The sequence below is a fragment of the Diabrotica undecimpunctata genome, chromosome 5 (assembly GCF_040954645.1).
Source record: "Diabrotica undecimpunctata isolate CICGRU chromosome 5, icDiaUnde3, whole genome shotgun sequence".
Taxonomy (NCBI): Eukaryota; Metazoa; Arthropoda; class Insecta; order Coleoptera; family Chrysomelidae; genus Diabrotica; species Diabrotica undecimpunctata.
Window position 1 is genome coordinate 57,750,519 of NC_092807.1, and position 24,060 is coordinate 57,774,578.

Sequence of the window (24,060 nt, forward strand, 5' to 3'; positions counted from 1 at the left end):
TTACCTACTTTAATGGAATCTGCGGCTCTCATGAGTTCCGCAAGGCTAACCTCGTCTTGACAGGTGTGTTCATTTATAACGAAGTTTGTAGTGGGATTATTGGGAAACAGGGTATTCACAATTTCCATTTTTTTATCATCGCATAGATTGTCTTCAGCATTTTGGTGACTATTCTGTAAGCTTCGCCCCATACATCGTTCTCTAGCGCCTTGCATAAGTTCTGCCAATATGTGCGCTTAGCTCTCTTGATTAGCTTATTTAGCTCTTGTTTGGCGCGTTTGTATTCGTCCTTTGTCCGCTGTGTCCTATTCCTCTGTGTGGTTCGCCTGATTCTAAGGCATTCTGTCTGTTTTTGTTGGATTTCACCATTCCACCAGTATGGTACGGTATATGCAACATGTTTACTTTTACTGCTTAGGTTGTGTGCTTTTATGATTGCGTTCCTGAAGGTAGGAAAGTGGGTAGTTTTTCTTGTTGGAAAAGTTGGGAAGGGTCTTGTTGGGAAGTTGCTTATTTGTTACGCAAATCTCGCTTTGTTGAATTCGAGTGTCTTTTTGCCGTTCTTAGTTGTGACCTTTATGCCAATTTCGAATACGATGTATTTATGTAGAGTGAAGATGCTCTCGTCTAGAACATCTCAGTTTGTGATTGTCTTGGCAAAGTTGTTCGATGCTAGGGTAATGTCTATGTGACTTCGCGATTCACCTCTTTCAAAGGTATGTTTACCATTATTTAACACTACCAGGTCGGTTGATGGAATCCATTCATTCCATATTTCCCCTTTGTTGTCATTTTTTGGGGACCCCATAGAATAGATTTAGAATTTACATCACTAACGATTATAACGTGTTTTTCTGTAAGTGACGCCTCGAAGATATTATCTACCTTGTCTTGATATTGTGTAATGTTTATATTCGGTGATATATAACAGGCTACTATTGCCAATTCGTTCATATTGATTTTGATGAATCCTACTTTCTTGGTAATCTTTTTTATGCATACACTCTTGTTCAACAGGAAGATTGCAACATCTGACCGTGTGTCGGCGATCCAACCAAATTTTCTGGCGATGTTTTTGTTTGGTTCTGGCTCTATGATAAGATCTGCTTTTACTTCCAAAGCTTTCGCGTGTATCAGGTCGTCTGCCACCTTGGCCCTTCCGATGTTTACCTGCAGTATCTTAAGTCTTTTTAACCCGTTCGAAGCCATTGTAAGTCTATACCACTAGCTATTTGGTCACATGGTGAGGGGGGTTTCTTTATCTAATCTAAAAGGTCAATGTTGTAACTATCCTGAGGGGATAGTGCCTGAGAGGTAGGGGCCGATGTTAGTTCCCCATCCAGGGTGGGGTGGGTGGACGGCCGGGTGGTTTAATCAGAACAAGGTTCGCTGCGGCGCTGTCGCAAAGTGACGTGAATTGGTTCATTAAGATCGAATGAATCGCTTCGTTAAAGACCTGGTCGTCCGCTCTTCTTAAATCCTCGGCGAAGGGGGATGGGTCCGCGAGCCTTGTTTTCTGGTTTGAGTGTCCTTGTTCTTGATCTGTTTCCATTGTCAAAGCTTCCGTTTTTGGGAAAGGCTGGTACGGCTGTGGGGGACAGGGGCTTCGATGTTTCGTAGGTGTTCGGCCTGTCTAGCTCTCTGGAGAGCTTCCCGGAAGGCTGGGCACTTACCACTGCCAATATGGTGTCCCTCTTTACATGACACAGTGCTCCTGTTCCTTACATGCCTCGAAGGTGTGACCTTCCTTTCCACACCTATGATAGTGTCCGGTGCGGTCGGAACCATCACACCTCGAGGCATCGTGCTGGTATCTCCAGCAGCGTTGGCATCTCTTCACTATGTATCTGCGTTCCACCTCGCAGCGTACGAATCGCACCTTCACATGCCCGAGGTCTAAAATCCTACTTGCTGCTTGTGTGGTAAGGACGACCGTGGCTGCTTTAGTGTTGTTCCGCATCGGGCATATCTGTTTAATGGCGAAACTAGGATCCCATCTACCGATTTTTTGCGTTATAGCCCGCTTTATTTCCTCCTCTTGTGTACTCTCCGTCATTCCTCTTAAGCGAATGATTGCCTGCTTTTCGGTTCCCACCAATTTCGCCGTGAAACCACTTTCTTTATCTGAGAAAGCTTTTTTTTAAATCGAGGCCGCCCCTGGTCCTTCCATGGTTATTAAGAGGTTCCCGTCCCTGGTACTGCGCAATCTGTGGATAGCCCCCGTCTTTCTTACGGCCTTTTCCACTCCCTCCAAAAGTTGGGAGTAGGTCGTGTCCTTTTTGGATACGATGAAACCGTACGTTGGCCTTTCTCGACGCGTAGCCGTAGTAAATATCTGAACGGTAGTTCCTGTGGTGGAAGCAAAGACCGCTTCTGCCATCTTGTGCATTATGCTTGCTTTATTTTGGCGAACCAGTCTTTCAATACGTTTTTTTGAAATGCCGTGTATGACAAGAAACTCTTACAAATTTCAACTTCATTTCCATTTATTATGACTCTATATTTAACTGAAACATTTCTGGATGAATGAACTCGTTTGGTTTTCTTTGGGTAATTTCTCTTCTTTGAAATTACTTTCATAGTTGAGAATAGGTTAATATTTTGCTTGTCATAATTATCCAGGATCCATTCAATATTTCATTTTTGTTGTCCGTCAAAAGCTGTCTACACTATTTTCTGCAACTGTAAGGTGCACCCAATTTTTTTGGTTCTATTTTCTTCCCTTTTGTATTTATATATTTACAACCTAGATTTCTTTTAGTCTTGCACTTAATTTTTTTATGTCGTTGGGTATTAACCATTAGCACAATCCTAATATTTTTAGGTTAGAAAAATATAATATAAGGGGACAAGCCACACATTTAATAAATTTACCGTTACTGTGTTTATATTTTCCGAGTCGCTGTTACTTCCGGACACTGTAGTATTTGTCATCTTCGCTTTCATTTAAAAACGGATCTTGGTCACTGTGTTCAGAATCAAACTCAGAAAAGTCTATTTTTCGTTTACATGCACGAGAATGCTCCGCCGCCATTTTGATTAATACTGTGGCTTATCTCCTTCTGTTGCAATATAACGTAATGGTGACACAACGGGACTTACTACAGCGGCGCCATCTATGAGAAAACAGCTGAAATTTTCTGTTTGGGACATTAATCTGGTTTTAAAGTGTGCGATTTCTACTTTAACTCATTTTTGACGAAATTGTGGCTTGTTCCCTCTGGTCCCAAAGTTTTCAATTCTAAAATTCTGAATGTGATCACGATTACATTTTTCATATATATCTGTTGACTAGAAATGTAAAATAAATAAAGAAAAAGACTGATTAAAATGTTCATATAATTTATTTACACATTTATGAAACTATAATTAGGGCATGTAATAAACTTGATAAAAATTTGTGTTGTCTATGTAAATATATAAATGTACAAAATCTATGTCTCCTTATAAAAATTAACAATAATTTAAATTAAAATTTTAAGTCCAAATACAAGGCTTATTAAAATCATGGAATTTCAAATAAGAAAATTGAAACTTCATGAAATTAATAAAAATAGGTGAATTTTCAAAATACTCCAATTTGTAGTTACACTTCTTAATTTTTGGAATGTAAAAATCTCAAGAGTTAGGCAAGGCAAAATTAAAATACCGGGAGTAAACCTTGTTTGAAAATTCACCGCGGTCAGTTTACAAGTGATTATTTAGTGCCCAGTTAAAAAAATAAAACTTTTATTAGCTATACATTTATCTAAGATTGAAAATGATCACGACTTGAAAATGTTTTTTATTTACAATAAATAAAAACATCTGTCAAACAATTTTTTCTTGAAAGCTAATCAATACGGCTAATCGAAATGGAGGATTTGAAAGATAGAATTATAAGTAGAATAGCAGATAATTATGACTATTTAACAGAAAGTTGCATGATATGGTTCAGTATTACGTAAAGTTTTAAAATTTATAAAGTCTCTCTTTAGCCATCAATCTGCTTTATGCTACCAAGATTAATATTATTACTAACGCATGTTAATAAAAACATATCAATAATTTTTCTGCCTAATAACTGATCGTAAAAATATAAAAAAAAACAAAGAAATAAGCCCATTAGTACGGTAATAATTGTTAGCATGCGATTTCGGTTCGCAGAAGTTATTTCAATATAAAAGAATCATTATTATTATTATTAATAAGTCAGAAACTTAGTAGTGACACGTTTCAACATACTAAGGCAACAACTTCATTTATCGATTGGAGCAGTGAAGTAATATCTCCATATAACTGCATTATTCATCTTCATGTGTAGATTATGAAGTATGATCAATGGAAAATATTTCTAATAATACAGACAAAAAACAGTTATAAAGTTTATATGAAGTAAGGCCTACTATAGAGATTCTTGATTTGACTAATGCAACTATTTAAATTATACTATAAAAAATACTACCATGTGGGCATTTCCATTACAGCAATTCAACGCAAAATACCTCCACGAAGATATGGGTGGAAGCTATAGATGAACACTGAGACATAAAATAACAGAAAACGTGTACACAATTCGATTTTTGTTCGAATATTGTTTAAATTATGTTTAGGATAGATATTGCATTTTTAATCCGGCAGACAAACAGATACAATTTAAGCATTTAACTCTGCAATCTTCAATAGATTCTCGTAATGATCTCCAGATAATTACAATTTTATTTAAAAGCGAACAAAAACTAATGTGAAAAAAATGCTTTTAAAATTAAATATGTGTACAGCAAAAGTGAAAAATACTCGCCGAAATTTCTGGTCGTAGGAGCTTCAACGCACTGAATGCTTTCATAAAACTAATACGAAATTGTTAAATTTTTAAGCTGCTTGCTCTTATGACGAGTTTATTTGGTCAAAAACGCACCACCTGTGACATATTCACAAACTAAAATTTTATACTAGTGCCATCTACTCACCATGTATTACTGTGATCAACTTTCTCCTTTTGTCATACATTCAAGTTTTTATCTATTACTTTTAAAGTATATTCTTTTTGTGGTGAATTTTTGATGTAACCTTGCTTGTAACCTAGCTTCAATTCAATTTCCTTTTAGAGATATTGTAGTTACCGATAATACGGTTAGATTTTTTGCACATTTTAATTTGCTGGGGTTTCTTGTTTCTATAAACAAAAACGGACATCCAGATAACGGGAAGGCTCTCCTTAAGAATATGGTCATCACAAAAAATGAATTTTAAAAAGGAACCAAAAACTCTTTCCATGAGAGTTGTATGTTGTTTTTAAACAACTCACTTCTATCACATACTCTTTCCCAACTTTTTTAAATAATCGAGATTACAGACTTCTTTATATTATCGAATATATATTCTGAGTGACATAGTTTGGTTAGAATATTTGTCAACTGATCTGGTCATACGCACAACATGCAAAAACAGCCACCTAAGAGCTACTTAGCCCTATATACACCAAAGGGAAATAATTTGAGTTAAGACAAAATTAAATACTTTTTACTGATTATTATCAATATATTTTTGGTTGAGTTTACCGAAAGTACAAGCTGATTATAGCCTCAAATGTCTAACATGGAACAAAAAATTTCGGTTTAGCAGTGTGGCATGTTTTTATAATGTATATGTTGTATGCTTCAAATATTTAGAGATAAAGCTTTAGAAAAGTACATTTTGATTATACTATGTTATGAATTCTGCAACTTTTGATTTATATAAAACAAGAATGAGTAAATATTTGTTTCTTTGGAGATTAGTTGCAGTAAATTATTAGACATTTTTTTTTTGGAAATTGCCCTTTAATATATTAGGTGATAGATTTGGTAATCGTCAAATCAGCAGTTGTCAGATTACAACAGATGTTTGCAATTAATCTCGAAATAGACAAATAATTACTCGTTATTGTTTCATATAAATTAAAAATTGCAGAATTCATAAAATAGTATAATCAAAATGTACTTTTTAAAAGCTTTCTCTCTTTATATTTGAAGCATACAACATATGAATTATAAAAACATACCAACTCTGTCAAACCGAAATATTTTATTTCATGGTTGAGATTTGCGGCTATATTCAGCTTGTACTTTCGGTAAACTCAACCATATTTTTTATTATGTATGTTGCATGTTTGTTAATGTTTACTTGTAATATCACCTGTAGTTTGACAAATGACAATTGAAAAATGAGACATGTAGTATTCTTTTAAAGTAAAATCTAAAAGTATCCTAGTAGTACCATACATAAATAAATATACGTAAATAATAATTTAAACACACTGACATAATATGAAAGACTGCAAAAACGAACAGGCCAGGTCAAAACAATATTCAACAAGAATTGTTGTCTTCATTTTATAAAAAGCGAAAAGAATCATTTAACTGTTGCTTTAAAAACTTTTTAATTAATTAGAAAATAATTCTATCTTTCAAACCGTTCTAAACAAATCTAAGTATTTTTTTACTAAAAATGTGCATAAATATAAATATCCCTATAAATACATCGGTAAAATGTTACCCTTAATCACAAAAATATCAAAATCAGGCGACATGCCTATTTTCCCAATTTGAAGTATTACCAAAAATGCTTAAAAACCATAAATATCTGAGTAAGCTTGCTAATGTGTGGACCATTTCTCAGAAGTATGAATAATACTCTTCTCCAAATTTGATAATTGATTTTTTTATAGCCACAAATATGGTATTTATAATATAAAGTTTTGGCAGATATGCGAGGAAATGAAATAACACACTTTGTTGATATTTTTTTTTGTTATCACCTTTCGAGGACAGTAGAATACACACAATTTACTTTGTACGAGAAAAATTGATGTTATTCCCGGTTCAGACTACAGTAGAAGTAAAAACATTTAGTCGTCGTATGAATTAGAATACTAAGTATACCGTAAACAGGAACACTAGCAAAACGATTTATCAGAACCGGGAGCTTTAAATTACTATGTCTCAGGATTGGACATATTCTGAAACTAGGTAAAAAAAATGTCCAAATTTATTAGATTTTCTGTACCGTTGTTAATAAAATAAAATAAAACGCCTAACAAAAAAAATGGAAATTCATTTATACTACGCCCGCAGTCCAAGGAATATGATAAGATACACATGTCATAAATATACAAGTATCTTGGTCGCAAGCAGCTAATACTGTATATTGTAGAATAAGATACCGAACGTATATAAGACAATGAACAACTACTGCACGAATTTATTGATACTTTCATAGGAAATACATATAAGGTCTTTTGAATGTACCAAGATGAGGTCAAGATATGTATTAGAAATCTAAAACTTCTTTAGAACGAAAGCGAAATGGTTTTTATTTAATGCTTTATTAATTGACACAGTTTAGAACATATTACTACACTGTTAGTCGTAAAACTCCAGCTTTTGTAGAAATCAACAGATTTTTATATTCGTTGTAGAATGGGTAGAACTAATACTACCCATAACATTATTTGGGGATTAATATATTTTTGAAAGGTGGAAGGAGAATGTACGATTATAACTAGAAAGAGATGTGAGATTTCCACTTGGGTATAAATAATTTGCAGTTTTATATAATTTTTTTGCCTCCAAAGGCCAACTATAATTTGATTAAACGTAGTTACATAATTTGTATATTTCATATTAACAAAAAAAGCAAGATTAATGAGTAATCGCAGTCATCCAATAAATATTACGACAACATTGAACAATATGCAAGAGAAATAATTTGATTATGGATATAATCTAGAAGTTCGTATGGTGTTGGATTCCGTTATAATGAAAAAAATATGATTGATTATGGATATAAACTACAGTTCGTATGTTGTTTGATTCCGTTATAATGAAAAAATATGATGTATTAATATTATAATAATTATAATAAATGAAACGATTAAAATACTGTTTTTTTTTCTGAGAAATGGTCGTACAAGAGTAAGTATACTCTTATCAGGCATGTCTAAACAGTTTTAAACACACCCCCACCTGAAGTTGCATAGTGGTAAGTTGTTGGGTAGAGGCTTATGACGATAAGCGGTGTTTGAGTTTTTAAGCAACTCCGGGAAGTGGTCAGAGTATGGTGCATCTGGATAGCCAGCTGGTGGGTTTTTTCGGTGGGTCTGATGATTTGAGTTGATGTCCTCGTGGTGGGTTGCTGGCTTCCTAATACATAAAAATTGTTTTTAATAAAACTCCAAATTATAGAGCTGTCTGTTAATAATGAGATTCAAAAGCAACTAAGTATCCCGTTAGAAATATTTGATCAATGTTTGTATATAATAAATCACAAATTTTACTCGTTTATAAAACAGGTGTATATACCTAAAATCTTATAATATTCTACTCTTTCATAGAAAACTATTGACGAAATACTTATATAATTTATATGGCTCCATACATTAGGTATTTACTTAATTTTATTTTACTTTCTAATGCAGATGTCGCCAAACGGCCGATTGCAAGCTACCGGTAGTTCGTGAGGACGTTTTGTGTAGCTCGCGACGAGAAACTTACGATCTTCTTCTTAAAGTGCCTATCCGTTCCAGATGTTGGCGATTATCACGGCTATCTTTACTTTGTTTATTGCAGCGCGGAACAGTTCAGTGGTAGTCGTGTTATACCACTTTCGTAAATTTTGAAGCCAGGAAATGCGTCTTCTTCCCGGTCCTCTCTTACCATTTACCTTCCCTTGGAGAATCAGCTGGAGAAGGCCGTAACGTTCTTGATTTCTCATTACATGTCCTAGATATTCCAACTTTTTAGTTTTGACGGTCATGAGAATTTCACATTCTTTCCCCATTCTACGCAGGACCTCCACATTAGTAACTCTGTCAACCCAGGATATACGTAAGATGCGCCTATAACACCATATTTCGAAAGCTTCGAGCCGATTCATAGATGCAACAGTCAGTGTCCACGCTTCCATTCCGTAGAGCAGCACTGTGAATATGTAGCAGTTCAATAGACGGCATTTTGTTTTTAATGATATGTCTCGACTGTTGAAAATGGTTCTCATTCTAACGAATGTTGCTTTTGCTTTTATTATTCGCTGTTTAATTTCTGTTGAGTGGTCCCATTGGCTATTTAAATTGGTGCCTAGATATGTATATTGCTCGACTCTTTCGATATTCTGTTGGTTGATTGTAAGTTGAGCGTTTAGTATTGGTTTTTGACTAATTGTCATAAATTTGGTTTTCTTTATGTTAAGAGCTAGCCTTATCTGTTGCTGACTTCTGTTATGCGATTTGTTAATATCTGTAAGTCATTCAGATTATCGGCAAAAACTATAGTGTCATCTGCATATCTAATGTTATTCAACCATTCACCGTTTATTAGTATTCCTTTCACACAACCGTCTAAAGCTTCCTTAAATACCCATTCAGAATAAATATTGAACAACAATGGAGACAAAATACAGCCGTGTCGTACTCCACGTTCTATTGCAATTTTATCAGTTAACTGGTCTTCTATTTTGATTTTGGCCGTTTGATTGTAGTAAATGTTTCTGATAATTCTAAGATCTTTGTTGTCAATTCCAATTTCTTGCATTAGAGTCATTAATTTGTCATGTTTTACTCTGTCAAATGCCTTCTGGTAATCTATAAAGCATACGTATATGTCACAATCCACATCCCTGCATCTCTGAAATAGCACCTGTACAGCAAAAAGGGCCTCCCGTGTTCCCAGAGCACCACGAAATCCGAATTGTGTTCTTGTTAGTTGTTCCTCACATTTTGTATATTTGTGAATGACCTTTAGAAATGTTTTAAGTAAATGGCTCATAAGGCTTATAATTCTATAGTCTTCGCACTTTCTCGCATTGGGATTTTTTGGAAGATTTATAAAAGTTGACACTAACCATTTTTGGGGAATTATGCCTGTATCATATATATTGTTAAATATATTTGTCAACCATTTTATGCCATCATAGCCCATAAGTTTTAAGAATTCTGAGTGAAAATTATCAGGGCCTACTGCTTTACCATCTTTGGTGCTTTTGATGGCATATTTTACTTCTTCGACTGTAAATGGTGGTCCAGATTCGCAATTGGTGTTTGTTGTACCCACGATAAGTAAATAAAATAGAGTTTTTATTAATAAAAGCCTATGGCGTTGTCCAATAAAATAAATCTTAAAAACTTTACTACTTTTTAGGTGCTTGTGCGTTGTTTGCACACGACAGCGCCACTCATCACGCCTGTCTGCGCTGGAGCGTCTTTTGCTGTGACTACCACCTTACGTTGCGATACATCAGCGACGCCAGTCGCCATGACTTGTTTACTTTACTTGGCACTTGCACTAGCGTGCTTTCTTGACACTAGTTCGTTTTAAAATATGGCAAGTTCTAGTCAAAAACTAAAAACTTATCACTTTCATGAAGTGAAGGACAAGTATGTGTGTTTGTTATGCAACGCAAATGTTTCGATAGGGAAGAAAGGGAACGAACGCCCCATCAAAACTGTTCACTACGGGATTGAAAACAATTTTAACTCTGCTATTCGAAGACAAAAGTTAAGGCAGATAAAAGCTCTCAGACTCCCGTTTATTCTGGAGGCAAACCCCACAGACCCCCGCGGACCACTCCCCAATCCAAAATAAGGCAGCTCACTCTAGGTTTCAAAAAGTTCACAGTTGTTCATTGTTGGACCACTTCGGCGACCTCTGTTTTAATGTATACTAGAACTGGTTATTTTTGCTAAAGAGTGCATGAAAAAACGTATCAATTCGGCCAAAATATTTATTTCCTCTGACAGTCAACCTACACTACAGACTCCAAAGCCTACCACTTGTGAGTTTGTAATAGCTTGAAGCTACTACCAAAGGTCTTACGGGCGTTGCTCACTGAGATATCATTTCTGTAAAATGGACAAAGTGGTCAAAACAATATGGAAATTAAATACCTGGAAAAGTGACTTTTTTTACGAAACAAGTATATAATATTTATGTAGAAAATATTAATGCATTGAAAAGTTGTACTAAAATATCAATTCTTTCAGTGACATAAAATGTAGAAATAGATAATCTGTCCCGTGCCCCTATCATCCGCATCTGGTGAGAATGAAAGTTTTTTTTACTACAATTTTAAGTGTTTTAGACTATTTGAACTATTTGGTCGATTTTAAATATTTACATACATTAATTAAACCGTCTATACATCTCCAAAAAACAGCGCAGAAAACATATTTTATCAAGGATACCCAAAAACAGTTTGCTATCGGCCTGTCAATTGTTTCATCATATCTAACTTTCATAAAATTGGTATTCAAAATGACATTCAAAATTGTTATTACTATACATTAATGTACCTTAACCTAACCACACTCTAATAACCCCGTGGTTGATGCATAAGTGTAAATAAATAAATAAAAAATATTTTAATATAATAAATAATAACAAAATAATTTATCCTATGTTGCTTTGATGTACATCACCATATTAACAGACTAACCAATATATTTTGTAAATAGGCAATGGAAATAAAAAAGAAAATATAGTAGTAAAATGAAATCAAAAATAAAATTATAATATAATAACCATAGTAGTCAATTAAAAAAACACAAAAAAAGACAGTCATTCTGCTTTTGTAATCAACAATTATTTTTCATGCAAATCTCAAAGTTTATAAAATCTCACTTCTACTTTCAACTATTATTGATGATAATTAAATAATTATTTCATTTTTTATAATGTGAAAAGGGCTGATATTTTTAAGAAGGGGGTGCGTTATCGACAAGTTTGTTAATTTAATTATGGAAAATATAAAAAAATAGCAGAACAGAAAGAAAACAAACAATTTTCGCTACTCACTAAATAAAAAAACTAGAAATAATGAAATACGTCCGGGGTGTAAATTGCATTAAGATGCTACAAGAAAATAGCTTCAGAACAATATGAACCTGAAGCATGGGTTTGTGTATGCCTACGTTTTGGAATGTCACTAAAGAATTTTTTTTAAAAAGTATGCGTTTTAAACATTTTTGAATAAAAAAAAATGTATTTAATTAGTTAATAAAGGGTAATACACATAATGCCAATAATTTTTTGTTAAGGAACTCGCGATCATAAAATCCGGGCCACCTTGAAAATCACCTATATTTCGTTTTTAACGAGCTTTATCGTAAATAAGAACACAAATATAAAGTAATTCATGTTTCTGAGAATTGTTGTCGGCTTAGCGGTTTCCTTTGTAATAAAGAATTCCAATAGTGCCGATTTCGCGGAAAAGTGCACACTTTCCAAAAAAAAAAAAAACGGTACCTGCAACTGCCGCTTGTTTTAAATGTCTCATTTGTGATTCGACTTTCTGTTCAAACGCAACAAACAAACAAGCATTTGATCAAACAAACGTTTGTTGCGTTTGAATAAAAAGATAACCCGGATTTTATGATCGCGAGTGTATATATGCCATCTATTTTGAATTCAGTGAAGGCCGTCTTTCAACAGTTGTCCCCGGAAAACATTGATGCCGAAAGTGGCATAATTGAAGCAGATCGACATGTTACCTATCATGAGATTCGTGCATCATTGGGCATAGACATGAGTTAAATACAAACAATTTGGCATGACCTTTTGGAAGAAGGCACGTGTCGATTGTTGCCTCATTATACTAAAATGATTAATCATAGGCAGCTCAGATTTCATATGAAACATCGTGTTGTGAAGAAACATGAATATATCGCTATGAGCCCTAAAGGAAAAAATCAATCAACATCAACAGTATGGGCCAAAGACGTTAAGACGAGCCAAATCCAACAAAAGTAGTCCGCGCTCGCAGTGTTGGAAAAGTGGCGAGATTTTTTGAAAAACAGGGACATATCGCTACGGTTTCGTTAGATAATAGTTGAATCGTTAATGCTGAATAGTATACAACCATTTTTTGCCACAAGTGATTAAATGAACATCGATTTGATGGGCCATCCTGTCTACAGTCCTGAATTGGCACCGTGCGATTTCTTTAAGTTCCCGAGAATCGAACAAAAAAAGAATAGATTAAAATATTCATATCATTGGATTGACATTTATTAAAAGACCTATCGAATGGTGTTTCACCAAAATTATATTTTTATAATTTTTTATTTGGAGCATCAAGACTAATGAATAAAAAGACAATCTGGGAGAACCAAACTTTTTATATTATAATTTCACTATCTCATGCAGATTGTCAACGTCGCCCGGGCGAATCTGTCTACTTCTTTGCACATCTAAAGGCGGGTACACATTTGCGAGCAGAACTGTTCGCGAACCGTTTGTGAACGCTATATTCGTTAATGTGTACGGCAGAAAAAACCGCTTGCGTACTGTTTCATCGTGGCTCGTCGCGAACCAAATTGTTGCGGTTTATTCCACGACTTCAAAGGAAGCTCGTCTTTCAGTTTGGACGGCGCTTACTAGACGCAGCGAACATTTTTATTGTCTCATCAAATCGACATTGTGTGAATGACGTGTTCCTTCCTAGAGAGACGTGAGAAAACAGTAAATTGATTATTGTACATATTTTTATTTTTGTTAAACAAGCAAAAACAGAAACATAAATCAGTACCCAAATGATAAATAAAATGAATCATTTCGCACATGTGCGTTCGTTGTTGGTTTGTCGCTTTCCATGGATCGAGATAAGTATGCGATCAGTACGATGTGGAATATTTTTCAAGGATCTGTACGCGTACTGTACGTATACCGTTTGGCTCGCATATGTGTACCCGCCTTAACAGTTTCATTATCTTGAATAACCAAGTAGATTGGTATTGTAGATCAGAGTCGATTTCTGTTAATTTCTAGATCTAAGATCTAAGAATTTTGGTCTAATTCTAAACAAGCTTGGAAGCAAAAGTCATCTTGTTTTCCTGTTTAAGACCTTTCAGTCTGTTAATACTAATTCATCGCTGGTTTAGATTTTGGCAGGTAGACCGCTAACTACGCCTCCATATATTTGGTGAACTTCCTTGCGTGCGCTTTCCGCTAGCGGAATTCTCCATACTTTGTCTTTCACCATTCTTCTCACATGAATATACCATTGACGTCTTTCAAACCACATTATGTTTTTATTCCTTCGTTTCTAACGTGGTATGTTCTAATTTTTACATATATTTATTTCCACTAGTTTAACCAAGCTTTCGGTTTTATTAAAGTTATGGCTCGTTTCTATTCATATCATAATAGGTCTATAAGTATATAAGTTATAGTACCAGTACGCATGTATAGTCTATCTTTACTATCTGCTTGTTCCAAATTACATCACTTAGACATCCTGACACATTTGCTGCTTTGTTGGTAGCTGCTTTTTAAATCTTTTGCAGGATCGTGACCACTGGAGAGGTCAATTATTAGAGGTTTCAACCGTGATGACAATTCTAAAGTTTGGCTACCGACCACCATTTGCATCTTTTGGCGAACAATATAGCACCATTTTGAAAGCAGATCATGCTGATTTGTTTTCATTTGGATTCATCAAGAAATTAAAAACACATGGACTTAGGCTATCTCCTTGATTGGCTCCTCCCAGAGCGAGTATAATCCTTGTCGTTTGAGTTCCTGCTTTATTTTTGTGGTGATATTTACATTTACTTCATATAAAACTTCATTCATATAAGACCAAGCGGAAGATCTCCAACACGATGGACAGATCAAATGACAACTCTGGTGGAAAACTCCCTACATGAAGCCGTCCATATGGCACAGAACCGCAGTCAATTAAGGCAACAAGCCAATAATATTAAGAGTGTCACCACACCGTCACAAGGGATCAATAAATGAGGAGCAGGATTTACATTTAAGCCATATTGTTGGGCATGGTGTTAGGGGGCATTTCTTTCTCTTTTAGTATATCAGTGGCTGTCGAATACCTTAATTAAATTTATAAAGCAGACACATGCAGATGTATTGATTCCAATTTTTTCTTCGATTTATTTTACTAACATTGCATACATTTTCTGAATCCGTTCGTTATTTATATCAGTTCTTCTAATTCATCTTTAAATATTTGGAGAATAACTTCATGATTATGTTTGAGAGTGATATTCCTATATAGTTTTCTGGTCCGATTTTTTAAGTTTTTGTGCTATGTTTGAGTGTACATCGTATTACATATTCAAATACAGAACAAGAAGTTTCTATACGAAAAGCATAAACCTAATACATCAATTAACAGATTATAAATAAGAAAACGAAACAAATCATCTAAAACATAAACTAGTAAAATGTATACATCTCCTGACGCAATATGCAAGATACAGCTGGCCAAAACGATACAAATGTAAAATTAATTCAAGAAGAGCCTAATACACGACTAACCTAATATGTAAAAATAAAGAATAGTGATACTTATATTATATTCTATTAGAAATAGTGCAGCATTTTGTAAGCATTTTTGACAGATTTTTTTCTTAAAAAGAATATTTATTACACTATATGCACAATAATCGTTAGCCAATTGTTTATCTTTTTCCTTTTCTCACTTAAAAACGTTTATTTTAACATTGGCCTTAATTATTAATTACAAATACACAGTTAAGTAAGTTTTCATTAAAAATTAGTAAACATATACCAAATTAAACATTTAGTGTGAAGTTTGTGCCCTGGAATAATTAATGTCCATTTTTGGACTATTTGATATTAAAACCTACTAAAGTAAGATGAAACTGTTGTAACGTTCGTCACTTTTTAATTATAATTTAAACATCAATAGTCTTTATAAGCCCTAATCGTTAGACAAACCTTATTACCATAAGGATTTCAATTTGATAAGTACAATGAGTGTGGCATGTGTAGAACAAAGATTCATAGCTATTAGGAGAAAGAGAATTCACACTTCACTTATATATAGACAGTCAGACGAGACAAACGGATGGCGGGTTAGCTCTTTGTCAAGAATTTATTTTATTTTAAGATGTACTGTAAATTTGGAAAATATTGTTTTTTTTTTGTATTTATTCGAAGAGAGAAAGAGTGTATTTTGGTTTGGTTTTTCTTGGTGAAGTCTATAAGTAACCCAACAAGATATAATTTTAATATTTAAGAAGCAGCCAGTTTAAAATCTCTTTTATAAAATCTATACAACAGCCAAAAATTAAAATGTTTTATTATATTATGCCTTTTGTTTATTTCACGGATAATCTATTAATTTCCTATTTATTGAATTCATATGTTTCATGCTGAAACTCACATAATTGTTTAAATTTCACAAATCATTAACGTTTTATTTGACTAAATAAATTTTTTGTCCAAGCCTTATCTTTATACAAGATTAAAAACCTTAGGGTTTTCTTTTTTCACTCTCTTCTTTCTTCCATATAAATAATTTCCATATACTGGAACATTAGAAGTCACAGGGGCTAGAAACGTTATGGATTTTTTTCAGATTTTTCCGTATGGTGCGCCATCTTCAAAAAACCGGGCAATCCGTGTAGGGGTTTTGTGAGATTTCCTCCATATTATAGAATTAATAATAGATCAAATTAAGGTTTTTTTTATAGGTTATATATTCCTGATTAAATTGGAGCATTTAGGGACAGCTGTCCGCAACCTTTTTGATATTGCGACCCCAAAATTAAAAAAGAGTTATGAGCGACCCCAGAAAAAAAATCACTAAATTAACAATTGCAAAGGTAGGTTCAGGACGAAATTAAGGTAAATTTCAATTATCCTCCATGTTGTACTTAGTTGTTTTTATTTCTTAAATTATGTTGTGTATTTATTTTGGAAAGTAATATTAGAGCAAATTATGCATTTAACATTTTATTTTTTTACAAAAATAGGTACATATACGTAAGTTTACAAAATAATGTGAACCTTGTGCTTGCACACTTACAGTCAGTATATTAATTCTTGGTGATATATTATCAGAAAGAGACACCCTAAAATCAGGTTCTACGTTAAGTCTGGAGCGATATTTTGTTTTTATAGCAGTCAATGTGGAGAAAGCTGTCTCGCACAGGTATGTAGATGCGAATGGCAGCAATTTCAGCAGAGATATTTTGTATAACAGTGGATCAGTCCATCATTATCCAGAACTTGGATAGATTCGTGGTTTTGAAAGATCGAAGGCTTTCATCGACAATAAATCGATCAGCTGCTCCTTTTCTTTTAAGTTCTTCTTCACAGTGTTAAGATCAAAAGTGAATGGATCAATTATCCATTGGTCGCCGTGTGACGTATCTGGTAATCGTATTACCAAGTCTTGCTTAAGGCTTGTAAGATGCATGATGATTTTGGTTTTAATTTCTTCTTCGAGCTTTATATTGTTTTCTTCTGAAAATTTCTCCAAACATGCAAACATCTTGTAGTTTTCAGCACAGATTTCGTCTATCCACAAACTTATTTTCCTACAAAAGCTTTTATTTTCTTAGTCAAAATCAATACATTTGTAATCTTCCCTTGCAAAGATTGATTAAAATTATTAAGTTTTTCAAAAATGTCCGACAGATAACCAACTGTTACCAGCCAATTTTCATTCAAGAAATATTCCGCTAGCTTTGGTTCCCGTTAAATATTCTAATTTCATCTTTGAGATCAAATACACGTTGGAGTATTTTTTCTCGCGATAACCACCTGACCTCCGTATGTAACAGTAGATTTTCGTATTCTGATCTCATTTCGCGACACATTATTTTGAAAAGGCGACTGTTCAATGTGCGAGCTTTAATAAAATTTTATTATTGTTACGACTTGTTCCAACACCTTATTTACATCTGGTTGCAAATGTTTTGCTGTAAGGGCTTCACGGTTAATCATACGTGAGGTGCAATCTCAGTTACTTTTACTTTGAATCCTGTTCGGGAGCCGGTCAATGTAGCTGTGCCGTTTGTACACACAGATACACAATATTCCCACTTTATATCATGGATTTCAAATAAGGTATTAACTGCACTAAATTGCTTCACCGGTTGTTCTTCCTTCTAATTCTTGACAAAATAATAAATCTTCGCATATGTCGTTTTCATATCGGTATCGGATAAATATCAGAAGTTGAGCTACATTAGCTACATCAGTGCTTTCATCCAGCTGAATAGCATAATAGAGACTCCCTTTCACGCGATCTATAAGTTGTATTTTGATTTCATCAGCAAGTAGATTGACACGACGATGAACAGTGTCACTTGATAGTGGAATTGTTTTCAGTACATTGGCATACTTTTCTCCTTGCATGGTCGAAACCATTATCATTGCAGCTGGCCAAAATGACCGTCTTGCCAATGTTGTGAGGTTTTTTAGTTTTGGCAATCAAAAAGGCAATCTCGAAAAATGATTTTTGGTTACTGTTGTGTATTTTTGGAAATTAACTTGCTGTGACGTTAGGTTGGTGGCATGTGGTTTAAAATAAGATTCATCTTTATTCTTTAACCGTAGATGCTTAGTTTCTAGGTGCCTTTTCAATTAGGCGGCTTCATGCTCTCGTTTGCCAAAACCCCCGAACAAACAACGGACTGTGGACGTTTGTTCAAAATTAAACACTGTACATTTAAAACCAAACTGGATGTACGATTCTTTAAAAATGCGTTAACGCTTCCCAGTTGTCCCCGATGTAGCTGTTGATTGTTTAGTTGAAGTTGAAACGTCACTCTCTGTATCGATGTGAAATGGTTCTTTCGCAGGTCCAATTTCTTTGTATTTTGTGTATTTAATCAAAAATTATACCTCCGATCTTATTCAGATTTTTCTGTATGGTGCACATCTTTAAAAATTCGAAAAACTGTTTTTTAGGAGATTTGATATATTTTGAAGTTTTATTTTTTAATCACACAAAAAGTAAAAATATGAGAAAATTGATTCAAGTTGTGTAGATCTCAAAAAACACGATTACCACCGCCTAAACCCTTAAAACCATGAAAAACATATAAAAAAAAAAGTTTAGCAAATTTTTAAATGTTCTAATGACCTCGTTTAATTTAAAATATATATAACCTATAAAAAAACCTTGATTTAATTTTGAAGTCTATAAAATGGAAAAAATCCCTGAAACCCCCTAAAAAAAAACACAGATTTTTTAATTTATTGCACCATAAAAAAATAAAAAACGAAAAATTGACGTTTTAAGTCCTAGTAATTAAGTAATTTTCCTATCTTAACGGGGATACCCCTTCAATACGAAACATCCGTTGGATTAATTTTTATGTTATCCATAATAATACCCAACTTCTGGGCATCCTTCTTTCCATACAGGTTCAAATTAAGTTACAAAATGAATTTTATCGGGCCTAAAATATATTTTGTTAATTTAGAAAAAATATATATAAAGCGCATTCAAATTTGGATAAAATAATATTTTTAAATAAAAAACAGAATCCTATTTTCAAAAAAAAAAAAAAAAAAAAAAAAAAAAAAAAAAAAAAAAAAAAAAAAAAAAAAAATACTTTATATCAATATAACTTAACATAACTTTTAAACTTATAATTTTTAGGAAAAGCCAAAAACACGTCAATTAATATTTGAAGGGGACATTATGTCATATTTAAGCTTGCTGGGAAAAGCACCCCCGGATCATCCTTTATTTTTTTAATTCTTTCCCCTTTTTTATTTTATATTTGGATTCTCCTTTTGTGCCGATTTCAAAAATGTATAACACATGATGCTTCAGGTGATTAATTAATGAGAAAAATAAATACAAAAGCAAAAAAATTGGATTGAAAAAAATATATATTTTTTAACAATTTTATTACAAACATTTAGAATGAACATTACACTGCCAAATTTTTTTACAATAATTGTTCAAAATAGCATCAATTTTAGTAGCATAAATTTTTGATTTTAAACACCCCCATAAGAAGAACTCTAGAGGTGTTAAATCCGGTGGCCTAGGGTATTAAACCTAGGTGGCCAATCCATAATATGTCCTCTTCTACCTATCCAACGAGCGGAAAAAGTTTCGATTAAAAATTGTCGCAAAGATAGAGCACAGTGTGAAGGAGCTCCATCATGTAGAAATATAACCAAATCTTCGAAAAGCTTATCATTTTCTACAATTGTTCTAATACGATCAACCACTTGCATAAGTAACTCAAAATACGATGCACCATTTAAGTTTCCAGTGATAAAGAAGGGTCCCATAATGTGATCACCTAGGATACCACACCATACGTTTAACGTTTGAGGAAGCTGTGTGTGAAATTCACGCACAATATGTGGATCACCCTCGGCCCAGTATCGGCAATTAATGAAAATGACCATTCATCCGAAAGGCAAATATTGCTTAACAATTGTGGTTTGTTAATGATGCATTGTGTCATTACTTCGCAGAATTGTATGGATTTAACTTAAATTTATCAAGGATTCGGAAAGCTGTAGAAGGTGAAACACCGATTGCTTTGCGAATTGTTGAAAGTGACTGTGATTGCTCAGCCTCTAAGTTAACTTGCTCTAAAATGGCTACTTGGATTGCTTCGATATTTACGAGTCCCTATCGGTTATCTTTTTTTATTGCAAACTGACCCTGTTGCTTTAACTTTCTGCATAAGTTCAATCACATACTTATAAGTTGCATGTCTATTGTGGTGTGTTTCATTAAAAATTCTAGTAGCAGCTCTTGTACAATTAATATTTTTGTAGTATAAACTTACAATTTCGATTCTTTCTTGCAATGTGCAACCAATTAATGTCCAAATATCGAAACACTTTGATAAAAAAAATCACGAAACGAAATCCGAAGATTACTAATTGTCGAAACCAAATTCAGATTTCTGCTTTAATCTGTGCTTTCTAAGAATTGCAAGGCAAAACAGACATGGTTTTATTAACTCTAATTACACCTTTATCAACAGAACAGTTGATAAAGGTGTAATTAGAGACATGGGGAATCTAAAATTGCATTCCACAACATATCCCCTCAACTAAGCAAAAATCCTTAGCGAATTGGTTTCTAGTACTCATAAAGAGTATACCGAAATAAAAGGAGGATTCTCCATGTCTCTAATTACATCTTCATCAACGTCTGTTTTGCCTTGCAATTCCTAGAAGGCACAGATTAAAGAAGAAATCTGAATTTGGTTTCGACAATTAGAAATCTTCGGATTTCGTTTCGTGAATTATCATCAGATGTCGCTATTGCGTCCATATCGAAGTCATTTTAGTGTTGCTTCTACTACAACAGGAAAGATTGATTTCACGTTAAGAGCGTTTGTGAATAGCCGCTCCGAAGATTCCTTTTAGGATGAAATACGTATAAGCGGATATACAAACGCACTGTACGTGAAATCAAATCTTAACTGTCTTTCCTTTTACTTTGATAAAACTTTAATAAAAAATGAAGTTTTTTTCATGGTTTTTAAAGGTACTAGATATAGTACCGTTAAATATTTAAAAAGTTTAAAATATGCTACAACCTATTTTGTTACAGTCAATTAAGGTAAGAGAATCTTACCTCAACTCAAATCTACTCAGCACAAAAAGGACAATCCAAATATAAAATAAAAAAAGGGGAAGTAATTAAAAAAATGAAGGAATGATACGGGGGTGATTTTCCTAGCAAGCTTAAATATGACATAATGTCTCCCCCTTCAAATATTAATTGACGTGTTTTTGCGCTTTTTCTAAAAATTAGAAGTTCAAAAGTTATTTAAGGTGGATAGTTTTATCTGAAAAGCACTGTATATTTCTTCCTAAGTAACATGTTTTGATAAAATATAGAGATTCCGAAAAAAAAAGAAAAAAAAAAAAATTTATAAATATTTTTCTGAAATTAAAAAAAAAATACACAAATTTTCTAAAACTCGTCCTCGTCTACCAGCTCTCGATCTAGCAATAGCAACAGTGGTCTAGATATTATGGAGTATTCAACATTGTTGCGTTGTAAAAATAGTGACGGTGAAAAAAAGCTGATGCAGGTTTATACACAATAGTAAAATTAAACATTACTTATATTACCACGATGAATTGCAGAACCATTTTAACTAAACGACTGACTTTGTTTATACATAACGTGTGCAACGAAAACGTGAGCTATACCCCTAAAAATATCTTAATACAAAGATAGATTTTAACAGTAAAAGGAAGTACACTAAATAATTCACGATCGAACAACTTCCAGTTGACTAAGCCCACAAGACTTAGGAAAATTCGAAAATACTGGAAGAAATGAAAATACATTCAATTTTTTTCTTAACATTTGTACATTCCGTTTTTTTAGCGTTTTAACAGCCTTCGTCCACATAGCCATATATTCATATTGGATTGTATTCTGCTATGTTTGAAATACTTTAATCATTCTACATTTATAATACTCAAATCATTATAAATTTATTTAATCCTTCGTGTTAAAGAGAAAATATTTACGCATTGAAACCGAAATATTCAGAGAATATTTTTGTTTAAAATTATCGATTAACTGTGTAATAAAGCAATGGCAAACGTTAAAACTAAAGGAATCTTTTAAAAATGAAACATTATTCCAGCGCACTGTGTTACACCTAATAAATATAGCTATTTTCAATTAATAGAAGAAAATCATGCAAAATCAAAAAGAAGTTGTTAGATTGTAAGCAAGAAAATAAAACTGTTAAAAACAAAAAGCAAGGAAAAATAAAAGCAATATTTGTTAGAGTGTTAGCATGCCTACAGAAAAAATACTATTTACCTTCTGCCAATATAGAGGTGAGCAAGAAAATATAAAAGTACATTAGAACACTTGTAATAGTTTTACCTACATAAATTACCAAAAATAATTCAAAATGTGAATAGACATTATTAACATAATGTGTAGCTCATGTGTGACAACATATTTCAGCAATATCATTAAAGAAAATATCATTTTTAAACTCGGTTCGCTATTCCCAGTCCGAACTGTCTAGTGAATTTAGTAATTATTTTTTTGCGAAGTTAGTTACTTTTTGACAGATTAAAAGTGGCTGAAAATTACTATACAACCAAGCACACGTACTCATAGCCAATATTAATAGTAAACAAACTAAATAGTAAATAAAATACAACTTTGCGAATTACCGACAATCAATATTTATTTATCTGCACCACATAATAAATTTGATGGGTTTAGTATACACTTCCACTATTTAGAATAATTCTTATTTTTTTTAAGAAAGAAGTCTGCAATAGTAGCATACTTGAGCTATTAATACTGAATCACTTTGTAGTGAAATTAGTTTTAGCCTAATGACACCTCTTATATGTAACGATATCAGTTGTATGTTGACAAATACGTTCGCATATACCTTCAGAAAATGTCATTTAAGAGGAAGAAGAGGGAAAACAATCAGTCATTATTCAATATCATCATTCAATATGAATGTGTTCCCTGTTTGAGTCCATTTCAAATAGGTAAAAAGAAATAAAATAAGACTTACTCACAATCAATTTAATTATGCCACCAACGACCGTCTTCGCATACTACAATTTGCTATGCATCTTCAGGGCAAACGGTACCTGGTAAATTAAATGCTGAAATTACAAAAAACCCACATTAGGGTGTTGTCTTATAAAGAGAACAATTACAGCAATTATGCCAATATTATGTGTCTGTGATTATTAATATGAATAAAAATTGCTGGTGATGGGCAACCGATGATTGCCCATCACCAGCAATCCAGGATAGTTTGAACTATTCTATTCAAATCACTAATTAATAATTCTTGTACAGGCATGTAAGTAGTATTTTTAGTTATTTACTATTTTATTTCAATTCATTAGATTATCGTATGCCATTTTATTGGTTTTACTTTGTCTGCTTTAATTAATTTTTATTCATATTAATAATCACAGACATATAATATTAGCATAGTTGCTGTAATTGTTCTCTTTATAAGACAACACCCTATGGTGGGTTTTTTGTAATTTCAGCATTTAATTTACCAGGTACCGTTAGACTGAAGATGCATAGCAAATTGTAGTATGCGAAACCGGTCGTTGGTGGTATAATTAAATTGATTGTGAGTAAGTCTTATTTGATTTCTTTTTACCTATTTTTCTTAATAGTTAAAAGTAAAATGTATTTCTGAATCAGTTTGTTCTCCAACTGTCCTCGTCAATAGCTAATGTCATTTCTTATATTCACTCACTAATACATTCATTGTTGTTTTAAGACAAAATTTTCAGTTCATACAGTAGTAAAATGCCTTTC

At 33.1% G+C, this 24,060-nt stretch overlaps 2 protein-coding genes across 2 annotated transcripts in view; both read right to left on the bottom strand.

Moving 5' to 3' along the window:
• Nucleotides 1–738: 738 nt before the first annotated feature.
• LOC140442207 (uncharacterized) lies at nt 739–1,209 on the bottom strand. Its single transcript, XM_072533285.1, has one exon. The coding sequence runs from the start codon at nt 1,207–1,209 to the stop codon at nt 739–741; it is 471 nt and encodes a 156-aa protein (XP_072389386.1).
• Nucleotides 1,210–3,325: 2,116 nt separating this feature from the next.
• The window catches only part of Rab8 (RAS oncogene family member Rab8), a 60,747-nt gene continuing 40,012 nt past the window's right edge, over nt 3,326–24,060 (bottom strand). Inside the window, exon 4 of the mRNA XM_072531979.1 lies at nt 3,326–8,162. Within this exon, the coding sequence (XP_072388080.1) occupies nt 8,070–8,162 (93 nt within the window). The 3' untranslated portion in view covers nt 3,326–8,069. The remainder of the gene's footprint in view (nt 8,163–24,060) is intronic.

Bases quoted from the DNA above. Each gene is read 5' to 3' on its own strand.
- LOC140442207 (XM_072533285.1), bottom strand. From the start codon at position 1,209: ATGGCTTCGAACGGGTTAAAAAGACTTAAGATACTGCAGGTAAACATC.